This window comes from Sturnira hondurensis, unplaced genomic scaffold (genome assembly GCF_014824575.4).
Source record: "Sturnira hondurensis isolate 20B ecotype Veracruz unplaced genomic scaffold, ASM1482457v3 Scaffold0003166, whole genome shotgun sequence".
Taxonomy (NCBI): domain Eukaryota; kingdom Metazoa; phylum Chordata; class Mammalia; order Chiroptera; family Phyllostomidae; genus Sturnira; species Sturnira hondurensis.
The window spans coordinates 1565283-1577978 of NW_028075797.1; the positions used below are offsets into that span (position 1 = coordinate 1565283).

General features: G+C 39.7%; 1 protein-coding gene across 2 annotated transcripts in view; it reads right to left on the minus strand.

Moving 5' to 3' along the window:
- Positions 1–12696, minus strand: part of GALNT17 (polypeptide N-acetylgalactosaminyltransferase 17) — a 436260-nt gene that overhangs the window by 272464 nt on the left and 151100 nt on the right. For both annotated transcript variants that reach the window (XM_037041732.1, XM_037041733.1), the window contains exon 2: positions 8540–8723. In XM_037041732.1, the coding sequence (XP_036897627.1) occupies positions 8540–8723 (184 nt within the window). The remainder of the gene's footprint in view (positions 1–8539; positions 8724–12696) is intronic.

Below are 12696 nucleotides of genomic sequence, written 5' to 3' on the forward strand. Positions count from 1 at the left end.
GCACAGTGCCTGGCAGATTGGAGATTTCAGCCAGCAGTCATTTTTAATAATTTTAAAAAAGAAAGAATAGAAACATAGACCAAAGAAATAGCATAGAGCCTAGAAAATAAGCCCACTGACATATACCAAAAGCATAAAATGTATCACATTTAGCCCTTTCGAATAAAAGAAAGAAAAGAGTTATTTACAAAATATTTTTTAAATCCACTTTGAAAAAACATGGAAAAAATTTTTAAACAAAAGATACATACCGTGTTCTTTAAAAATAAACTGTAGTTGATGGAGGAGTGAAATAGGAGCGTCACGGAACAGAGCAGAATAGAATATTGATAAGTGTTCTGAAGGATGCTATCTCCCTCAGCTTTGAAGCAGCAAAGAAAGGAAAATGAAAAGAGTGACAGTTGGGGATTCATATAAATTTAAAATATCTGTCCAGTGGAAGAAATAAAAACCACAGAGTTAAAGTAAAATGAAAAGCAGCTTTTTGGAATCCATTTGCATGAAATATGACCAGCAAATGGTTAATCCCCCTACTACCTGAAAATTCATTCATGTTAAAAAGAGAAACAGTTTTCTCAAGAGTAGTCTAATGATAATAAAACAACAAAAAGTAAAGCAACATGAGGTTTTGCATAAAATTTGCGGTGGAATCAGCCAATTTAAATCCTCTAAACTTGGGGGGAGCTTCTGGGATGGTTCACAGGAAGGCCCTGGACGACTGGGGGTGGCTCTGGACCCAGAAAACTGCCGCCCTCCCCGTGCACAGGGCCCAGAGATAGAGAAAAAGCAGCTTCTAAAGACAAGGCCTTTGCCACTCTAGGACAGCAAGGATTAATTTGCAATCAAAAAAGGTTAATGTGGAGCCCTGGCTGGTGTAGCTCAGTGGATTGAGCACGGGCCTGCGAACCACACGATCTCGGTTCAATTCCCAGTCAGGGCACATGCCTGGGTTGCAGGCCAGTTCCCAGCAGGGGACTCACGAGAGGCAACCATACATTGATATTTCTCTCCTTCTCTCCTTCCGTTCCTCTCTAAAGATAAGTAAATAAAACCTTTTAAAAAAAGGTTAAGTTGGCAATGGGTGCTCTGGAGCCCACAATTTACAATGGTGCCCCTGCTTATGGCCTCTGGGCAGGCTCTCAAATTTATATCAAATTCTACCTTCAAGTTCCTCCTCTAAAGAGCTGCCAGAATGACCTAAAAAGGCCAACGTGGTCCTGTCCTCCAACTTACATCTCCAACTCTTTCTTCTACTCTACTTTCACCCTTCCTATCTTGTTGGTATAGGTTTATACTTATTGCTTAATTAAACTTCTGTTTTATTAAAACAAGACATATATGGTCTCATCCCATTTACCTAATCTCCATTTCTAAATAACAATGGTTATGCTATTATTTCTTGATGTATAAATTTTAGACATTCTCAATTGCTTTTCCATTTCTGAAGATAAAGATTTAAATTTCTTATACTATCCACCTCACATGTGGATAGTATCCACCTCCTCCTCTCTCTCCCAGTATAGTTATACCATAACTCGTAGTTAAGTAAATATTCATTATTTACATTTGCATGACTGTATTGCTCACAGCTGAGCCATAGAGTGCATGGGATTGCAATTCCTGTCTTTAGAAACTTTTGTTTTTTGTGTAGCTAATAATTGCTTTGCTTTTTCACAAGCTTTTTTTTTTCTGTGTCAACCACTAATTCAGTCCCAAACTTTCTGAAACAATGGTTTAAAAAATCTTGCAAATCGGGGGGTGGGATGGGATGGGAGAAATAGACAGAAAACTGTACTTGAAAAATAATTAAATAAATTTAAAATAAAAAATCTTGCAAAGGCAACGGAAGAAAAATAAACAAGTAGGATTACATCAAACTAAAAAGCTTCTACACAGTAAAAGAAACTAACAACAAAATAAAAAGGCAACTTACTGAATAGGAGAAACTATTTACAAACCATATCTAAAACAAGGGGTTAATTTCCAAAATATATTTTTAAAAGTATACAACTCAATAGCAAAAAAAAGAAAAAAAGAAAATCTGATTTAAAAATCAGCAGAGGATCTGAATATTTCCAAAGAAGACATAAAGAGAGCCAATAGGTACATGAAGGGATTCTCAACTATCACTAGTCATTAGGGAAATGCAAATCAAAACCACAATGAGCTATCACTTCACACCTGTTAGAATGGGTACTATCAAAATGACAAGAATAGTAAGTGTCGGTGAGGGTGTGGAGAAAAGGGAACCCTGGGACACTGTTGGTGGGAATGTAAATTGGTATAGCCACTGTGGAAAACAGTATAAATGGTTCTCAAAAGGTAAATACAGAACTACCATATGACCCAGAAATTCCATTTCTGGGTATTTATTGACAGAAATTGAAAACACTAATTCAAAAAAGATATATGTACCCCCATGTTCATTGCAGCATTACTTGGAATAGCCAAGTTGGAAACCTAAGGGCCACTGGTAGATGAATGCATAAGGAAAATGTCACACACACGCACACACACACACAGAGACACATACACACACATTGGAACACTATTCAGCCACAAAAATGAATGAACATTTGCCATTTTGTGACAACATAAATGGACTCTGAGAGCATTATATTAGGTAATATAAGTCAGACAAAGACAAACACCATACAATCTCACTTATATGAGGAAGCTAACAAGAACAACAAACAATCTCATATATACAAAGAAAAATATTGGCAGTTGCCAGAGCTGTTGGGGTGGGGAAAGGGGTGAAGAGAGTTAATAGATACAAATTCCCAGTTATAAAATAAATCATGGGGTACTAATGTACACTAGGGTGACTGTAGTTAATGGTACTATATTTCATATTTGAAAATGGCTACAAATAGATCTTAAAAGTTCTCATTACAAGAAAAAAATTTTGTAACTATGTGTGGTGATAGATTTTAACTAGACTTAACATGATGGTCATTTTGCAATGTCAACAAATATCCAATCTTTTTAACATACACCTGAAATAAATAAAACGTATGTCCATTATACTTCAATAAAATATTAATTTTAATGATTTTAATGTAGTCAAAAATACCAAGTATGCAAACAATTCTAAATCCTGGTCCCCTTAGTTATTTGCCTCCTATAGCCCTCCATCCTCCTGCTCCAATGGGAAGTAGTTGATCTCTTGGCCCTGCCACACAGCTAGTGCCCTGGCACAGCCCTTCATCACGTTTCTGGGATCTGCTTTCAGTAGTCTTTTGTTTGAATCCCATCTCCTCAAACCTATTGTTACTCTCTTTCTTATTATTATATTTGTTTGTTTTACTGGAGCATATCCTTGCGTAACTCCCTGGAAACAGATTCAGGAAAGGTAAACTTGTTGAGACCCTACAGAAATGTAATTTGTTTACTTTGTGATTGTTCTTGGTCCCAACTATTCTATGGCTGACTATAGAATTGTGAGCTGAAAATAATTTTTTTCAACTCGTCTCCTAGTTTTTAATATTGTACTAAGAAATCCAATACCAACTGTGTTCAAGACACTTTTCCCACTAAAAGCTTTTAGGACTTGCTCTTCATCCATGTTGTTCTGAAAATTTACATTTACATTTCTTAATCTGGGTTCAATTTTTTTTTTTGCCTTTCATTCATCATGTAGGCATTGGGTGGGATCTTATAATCTATAAACTCTACAGTTCCAGAAAATTTTCTTGTATCATTTGCTTGATGATTTTCTTCTCTCTGTTTTCTCTCTTCATTTTCTGATATTCCTATTAGTTCGTGGTGAACTACTAGACTGGCATAATTCTTTTTTTTAAGTCTTCTCTGTCCTACTTTTATTTTTTATTTTTTCTATCTTCCAGAAGAGTTCTTCAATGTTACCTTCCAACCTTTTAGTGAACTGTTTATTTCTATCTCATTTATAACTTCCAAGACTTGTTTTTTTTTTTAATTCTCTAAGTATTACTTTAACATAGCACTTGGCTCTTGTTCTGTGAATAAAACACAACTTTTGATGATCTCTCTATGTCATGAATTATAGGTTTAAAGCCCGTAGTCTGTTTTCTCCAAATGTGTTTTCTGATTTTATTGTTGCTGAGGCCTTTTGTAACAGACACTCTCCTGAGATGTCTGGGGATCCTCTCTCCTTTCTTATTTTAGAGTAAAACAGCTATGTGTAGTTGAATGGAGCTTAAACAACAGGCCTAACTTACTACTGATGGTTAATGAGCAGAACCCAATCACTTAGGGGGTATACCCCCAAGTATCAGATATATTGGCCTTTTTCTTATGCTAGATGGTTTCCTCAGACTGGTTTCTTTAAACACTTACTATGAAGGTATAAAAAAACCTTGAGGGATAATGAGGCTGAGGGTGTTCTCATTTAGTATGCAACCTTATCTTCTGTCCTGGGCTACATCTTATGAATTAAAACCCAGAGTGCACCTTCTCCAGAGAGTAAACTTCCCATAATCCACTAGGCAGAAAAGGAAAGACTCAGGTGTGCAGAGTTGAGGAAAGGATCTGGAGATGCAATTGTAATCCTTCTGTTCCAACCCACCTCCCTGCCGTCGGAAGTACCCCCAAAACGTTGGAGTTCTGAGGTATAACTAGACTGCATTCTCCTGCTCTTGCCCACTCTCCACCCAGGAGATTGGGTCTCAGCGTCATCCAGTTTTCTGTCAGTTACCTTTCATCCATCCTCTTTCCATCTTCTAAAACTTTGTAGTGACTCTTCCCCACTGCCATCACCTGTTTAGTTGCTCCTTATAGGTTGCCACGCTCTCTAGTCCTTAATTCTTATCTTAGTAAAATTTTGGGAGTGACCAGAAATAAGTGGTATGCTGAAGCCATCATACTACACTACAGAGCACGACGGAGCTATGTATTCTTCCCTGAGCACCCCACGTTTTTACGTACCCCTGAGTCTGATCTTACTGTTCCCCTACCTAGTCCCTCTGCCTTCTTCAATTTTCCAACCTTTATTAGTGCTTCAAAATTAAGCTCAGGCTTTATCTTAAGCAGGAATTCTTCCCACATCTTTCCTGCAACAAGCTATGTTTATCTCTGACCTAATACGCACCATGTAAATCACACTGTGCTGAATAGATCAGCCTGCGCGCATCTGTCTCCCTCCCTAGACAAACAGTAAGTAGGTAAGACCGGTATCTTATTTGATGTTCTGCCTCTAGAGTGGGGAAGAACATCTGGCACGTCATAGGTGCTCACTAATATTTGTTCAACTGACCCATTTCCAGTAGCTTCATGTTGGAAGCATTTTTATTCTCGTAGGAGTGGAAAAATTATGACTCTGTTTATTTGTCAACGTCCAAATAAGGAAGGCTAATCAGAGAGTACCAGAAAATGAAAACAGCCAGATGTTTTTGAGAGCAAAAGTCTAGGAATACAAAATAGCTTCCAACAGGGGTGTTTGTGTGTTTTCCTAGTGATTCACATGAATATATGCCTATTAGGCAGGGAGAGAGACTTAACAGGTTCCTCAGCTAATCCTGCAATTTTAAATCCATTTAAGATAATTTTCTTTATCTCAAATCTATTTTTCTCAGTAACCAGGATACTTAACTGATTTGTACAAAGCCCATTTGAAAAACAAATAATCTGCTCTAACAAGGGCACACTCCGAATGGAAAAAGAGAGACACTACAAGCCATACAGAAAACGAAAAATCTGTTTGAGATGCCAAAGTGGACTCCTGCCTGGAAAATAGGTTTTCCTCCAGCATCTTGATTCCATAAGCAGTTTCATTTCTCTATTTCACAAGGAGCAAATAAATAATTCTTAAATCTGAGTGCACAGAACAAGGACCTTCCATAACACAACTAAGGGGCAAACAAGCTGTTCAAAAAGTAAGAATCTCAGACGAAACAATATAAGCCGAAACAATCATGGGAGGTACTTTCTAACATATCAGGTTGGCAAAACATTTTTTAAATGGTAGCACCCAGTTTGGGAAGAGCCAAGTAAAATTCCAAAAGGGGTGGAGATTGCCATAAACTTTCTGTAGGGCAACGTCACAATATGTGTCTAGAGCCTCCAAAAATATTCTTACCATGTGATCTAAGAATTATACATTACCAAGTGTGGATTAAGAAAATGAATATAAAATTAATACACACAAAGGACTTAAGTGAAAAAATATTCATAAAAATGTTATTTATAACAATAAAAATAAAAATAATATAAATCCTGAACAATGAAAATAGTGATCATAACTAATAACATCAGGAAATGCTTACAAAATAATGTTGATTGGAAAAAATATAAAAAACATATTACATGCTCATAATCTGTAGAGAAACTAGACTTGAAGATAATATACTAAGATTTTAGCAGTTGCTATTCTAGGTAATGAGATCATGGTGATTTCTGTCTTTTTAAAAGTGTATATATATATATATATACACTTTATATATATAATACATTTTATTGATTATGCTATTACAGTTGTCCTATTTCCCAGCCTTTATTCCCCTCTGCCCTGCACACCCACTCCAACCTGCATTCTTCCCCTTTAGTTCATGTCCACGAGTTGTACATGTAAGTTCTTTGGCTTCTACATTTTCTCTATTACTCTTAACATCACCCTATCTATTTTCCACCTACCATTCCTGCTACTTATTCTCTGTATCTTTTTCCCCTCTCTCCCCCTCCTGCTCCTCTACTGATAACCCTCCATGTGATCTCCATTTCTGTGATTCTGTTCCTGTTCTAGTTGTTTGCTTAGTTTGTTTTTGTCATTTTTTTTAGGTTTGGTTGCTAATAGCTTTGAGTTGTCATTTTACCATTCATATTTTTTATCTTCTTTTTCTTAGATAAATCTCTTTAACATTTCATATAATAAGGTCTTGGTGATGATGAATGCCTTTAACTTGACCTTATCTGGGAAGCACTTTATCTGCCCTTCTATTACAAATGATAGCTTTGCTGGATAGAGTAATCTTAGATGGAGGCCCTTGCCTTTTGTGACTTGGAATACTTCTCTCTACCCCTTCTTGCCTGCAAGGTTTCTTTTGAGAAATCAGCTGATAGTCTTATGGGAACTCCTTTGTAGGTGACTGTCCCCTTATCTCTTGCTGCTTTTAAAATTCTCTCCTTATCTTTCATCTTGAATAATGTAATTGTGATGTGCCTTGGTGTGTTCCTCCTTGGGTCCAACTTCTTTGGGACTCTCTGAGCTTCCTGGACTTCCTGAAGGTCTATTTTCCTTGCCAGATTGGAGAAGTTCTTCATTATTTGTTCAAATAAGTTTTCAATTCTTGCTCTTCCTCTTCTCCTTCTGGCACCCCTATGATTCATATGTTGGAACATTTAAAGACGTTCTGGATGTTCCTAAGCCTCTCCTCATTTTTTAAAATTCTTGTTTCGTCATTTTTTTTCTGGTTGAATGTTTCTTTCTTCCTTCTGTTCCAAACCCTTGATTTGAGTCCTGGTTTCTTTCCTGTCACTGTTGGTTTCCTGTAGATTTTTCTTTATTTCACAAAATGTGACCTTCATTGCTGCCTGGGTCTTTTTTATGCTGTTGAATTACCCAGTGAGTTCCTGGAGCATCCTGATAACCAGTGTTTTGAACTGTGCATCTGATAGGTTGGTTATCTCTTTGTTGCTTAGTTGTATTTTTTATGGAGCTTTGATCTGTTCTTTCATTTGGGCCATTTTATTTTTTTCTTGGTGCATCTGTTACATAGTAAGGGGCGGAGCCTTAGGTGTTCACCAGGGTGGGGCAACCCATGTTGCTGCATTGTGACACTGTATGTGGGGAAAAGGTTTGAGAGGGAACAATGGCACTTGCTCCACTCTCTACCAGTTTTCAGTCACTTTCTCTGCTGCCTACAATCAAACTGGGCCCTTCTGATGCTGATTCCCGGATGTGTTGGTTTGTGAATGTTCTAGGACCCTGTGGGTCTCTCCAAGAGCTCTCCTGTGAGGCTAGCAGTTTCTCCTACTGCTGCCTCAACCCCCATAGGTGTTTTTAGTCAGAGGTTTTGAGGCTTTATCTCCCCACACTGGAACCCTGGGTTGCACTGTCTGTCTTGGTCCCCAGTTGTTCCTCCCGGTTTATCTGCACACAAATGTGGGACCAGCCAGTCTGCCAACCGCTGCCTTGCCCCAAGTCCTCTCTGCCCAGCTGCCTGTCTCCACCCCTCCTACCACTCTGAATGAATGTTGTTGGACTTCTATACAGTTTGATTTTCTGTCAGTTCTGGTTGTTTTTTGTTGTTGTCCTTGTTTTGGTTGTGTAAGGAGGCACAGTGTGTCTACCTACACCTCCATCTTGGCCAGAACTGATTTCTGTTTTTATTTAAATTATTTTTGTATTGCAGACCTTTCTACATGTTTCTGGATTTTATTAAAATGCAATTTTTTTACTTAGCTATTATTCCACAATTGACAGTATTCAGTTTATGGGTTGTGGAGGAGAATGAGATAAAAGCCACCTCACTAGTTACAAGTATCATGAGAAAATGTCACAGACTGGGCCTGTACCACCCACATGATCTAGCCAGGTCCACTGCGTGTCTGAACCAGAACTTACTTGGTGGGACGATAATCCGGAATGGAACGATCCAGTGAGATTTTTTCACTGAGGTAGGAATTGTAGCCATATTTCTCATGGGGTCCCTTGGCTTTTTCCTCTTCAGCTGGGGAAAGGGTAGCAGGAAGGCCCCCTTTGCCCCGCCCACCATAGCCTTCAATGAGCCCAAGGGATTTGGATAAGCCTAGAAGAAAAGAGGGGGAAAAAAGAATTATTTCAAAACCACCATTGGCAGTTTCATTGGAAACTTTACCATTGTTTGTCACAGGAAAAGAAACATATTCTCATTTTATCAGTCTCAGGAATATGCTCTGAACACAGTTATATTGAGAGGAAGGGCAAAGCAATGGTGAGTTATGGGATTAGGTCCTGCTACCAGTGAGAAAACTCTCCATTTTGAGCACTGGGGCCTATAAAAAAGAGACTGAGATAAATGGGAAGCGAGGAGGACACAGGACATGGGACAGAACTGGGACCTGCTGGCCTCTCTCCACCAACGTCAGCTAGGCTGGGACACACTTGATACAACATGGGGCAAGAGAAGCTGGAAACAGGAAACTGCCAAAATGCAGGTGTTTTTATTTCATTTGAACAGAGGACAATATACAGATTGATTTTATCATGAGTTTAAAGTGTGTAACAGCCTGACAGAGTTCTTTACCTTATGATTTTACTTACATTTCATCTAAATGGCAAAGTGAATACAAAATGCTTGAGAATAAATCACAGAGGATAAAACCCCATAAAAGAGATGCCTGTGCCGAGCAGAGTAGGAGGCCCCTGTTACAAGCCTCGCTGAGCAACTGCAAGCTCCCCGGATGGCGGCAGCTTTGTAACTATTGTTCCATTAGGAGATAAACAGCTCAATGGGCAACTTTTGATTCCTAGAGTTATGAGAGGTTTTATTACTTAGCTGGAAAACTGTTGTTGTTAAGTGCTCTCATTCCATTTGGCCATTTCAAATGCCCAAGCTCCTCAGCATACACACACACACACACACACACACACACCGAGGGACTCTATCTACAAAAGACTCACTGCTGGCACTGGCAGGAAGAACCTGGACTAGGGCTGTAGACAGCTCCCTCAGCCTTCACAGTGGGCTGCCTCTGGAAGGTATCTCCAGGCAAGTCAAAAGCCCACAGATCTGCTCAGATCACATGGTCCCCTTTATCACATAATGACAAGACTTACAGTCATTCCCTTTTTTGCTTCTCTAAAAGAATAATTTTTTTCTATGATATCAAGATTAGAAAGCAAAGGTTGAGCACGCATCTCAGCGTCTAACTCAGGTAAACATTATTTTTCTGCCTGAGAATCTTTCCCATTGTCCACTATGCTCTTCAGGAACTCCGACATCTTTTCTGCCTGCCACCAGCCCAGATAGAGGCACCATCAGCTGAGAATTCAATTACTCCTGCACTTCCTACAAGCTTCCTGGTCTTTAATCTCTCGTTCCATGTCAATGTGCCACAAACATTCCGATAACATTACTTTCACCATGTTCAAAAAATCTCTGAGAACTGAACTCTTCCCATGTACAGTACAAACACCAGTGCTAGGTTTTAAACCTACATTACTAGGGGGGTGTGGAGTGCTGCAGCTACTTTGAAAAATAGTTTGGCAGTTCTGCAGTATGTAATACGACCCAGTGAGAAAAAAAACTTAATCACACAAAAGAAAGACAGACAGGAAGGAAAGGAGAAGTAAGAGGGAAGGAGGGAGAAAGGGAAGAAAGAGAGAGACAGAGAAAGGGAGGAAGAGAGGGTGTACATGTTCCTTTCATGGGGGATGTACCTATTCATCACAGCAGACACAAGGCTTAGGGGCCCCAGGATTTTTAGGGACCCAGAAAAAGGTTTGATTTTCTTTTAAAATTATAGCAATGCAGTCATATAACATAATTTTTAATATTTTTTTATTATGGAAGGAACCCATGAAGGCCAAAGTTCCCAGGGCCCACGGAAGTCAGGACCCAGCCCTCATTCTCTTGACCCTAGAATTTTGCCCGGAAGGTAGATAGTGCAAGGACAGGCCTAGGCACGAACAGTAATGACCAGTACTGTTTATTGAGCATCTACTGTGTGCTGGGAACCCTATTAAGCATTACTTAAACTCATTCATTGTGTCATCTGATCTGGTAACTTCATGAGGAAGGTATTAGAATCATCTTTGGTGACACATGAGGACACTGAGTCTGAGAATGTAGTGACTTTGTTAAAGTTCCGTGGCTGGCAAAGGAGGACAGGCCTGGGTTCTGGATAGTCAGAGATCAGATATAAAGGAGGAGAGACCTGAGCTCAGTGACAGACAAGGATTCTAGTTCCAGAACTTTTGCAGCAGCCCAGACAAGGAATGGGAGGGTGCTCTTTAAGGCAGTGGTGGTGATCAAAAGAACAGAGATTTGAGAAACACTTCAGAGATTCCATCACAAGACAGGAGACAGACATCTGTAATGGTGAGGAAGAGGGAAGGAGTGAGTGAGCCTAGGATTTCCAGAAGAAGGCCTGGGTGGCAAAACCACTCACAAGGAGGAGCAGACAGAAGAAAGCTTGAGGAGTTCCATTCTCTACATGTGGTATATGGAGCACCCACGGGACACTCACATAGGATCGGATGTCCAGTGGGGAGCAAAAACATACGAGAAGGGAAGTTCAGATGGCTGAGGAGGCCCCAGATAGGAACCTGGCACATCAGCATGGCGGGGGAGGGGTAGGCACGGTAAAGGGTGGGAATGTTGAGCAGCAAGAAGGAGAACAATGGACAACACTCAGGAAGTGTTCTCTGACCACACTCCTGGAGCATGCTTCCACCATATCTACAGTAGGAATCACACACTTCGAAGCTTAGTTCTTCTCTGCTCTAGAGGCCTGTTCTGTCATCAAAGCTACATTGGAACCTCAAGATTTCCAGGAACTGAGGCTTAAACAATTACAGAATCATCTCAATATGAACCAAGTGGTTAAACTTCCTGCTTGTCTTCATACACCCATTTGACCACTCTCTCTCCACTCAGTGATGATTATTGTTTGGATTTATATTTTTTCAATGCTTTTATATCCATTTCCCTATTAGATGCGCATGGTAGACATAACCATGATTGTGTTAGAGATAATGGAGGATCAGAAGGATTGATTATTTGACCATCCAAAAGTAATGGAGACAGAATACAACATTCCTCCCAACCCTGAACACACACACAAATGATCTATTTGAGAAAGCCTGTAGGAAAGAAGAGCCTAACATCAAAAACATGATGAAAAGCAGTAAATAAATGGTAGGAAGCTCATAAAAAGAAGATTATACAACAATGAAAATGAATGGCCCACAAATAAATGGGAGAATATCATAGACTCAACGGTGTGCAGGGTGGAGGGGAATGAAGGGGAAGAAATGGGACAACTATAATGGCGTAATCAATAAAATATATTATTTTAAAAATGTAAAGCAAAAAGCAAGCGTCAAAATATGCACTTAGTTTCATTTATACAAACTTTCAAAACCTAATCAAAAATATGGCTTAGAGATATAAACTTATGTAGTGAAACTATGAACATCCACAAAAAAGGAGAGTGTCTTATGACTGGGGGAGGACATACAAAGGAACTTAAAAGGTCTGGTGATGCTCCATTATAAAGCCAGGGGGTGGCTATGTCTAGTAACCACGATATAATTATTATCTGACATGTACGTAACACATACAATCTGTGAACTGTCGCATAATTTTTTAAAAGATCAAAGAGAGCACTGATGGTGGTTTTTCTCCTGGTTTTATGTCCATTGACCCCAAGTTTCCCTTTTCCTTCCCCACCACTTGCTTCCTTTCCTTACAAGCCACAAACTCAGCCTCCTATGGTTCTCCTGCCAGCATGGGGCCCAAGACTCAAGGGAGAAATCCATTGGAGTAGGGCAGAACTGGCCTTCAACTCAGCAGCTTCAGTGGAAAACATCTGATTCTTTCTCTTCTTTCATCTGTGTGGTTTGGTCGGCATGTCTTTTTCTTCCCTTCGTGGTAGAGCAGTTCTGTTGTCCAGTCTAAAGAGACAGCTTCCAAGCCCGAGTCATCAGATACTACCTCGGAGCTAGAGTGCGTCTCAGTTGTGCTTGCCTGGCACGCTCCCGTGGGCAGCCTTTCCGGCGCAGACAGAAGGGCCGGG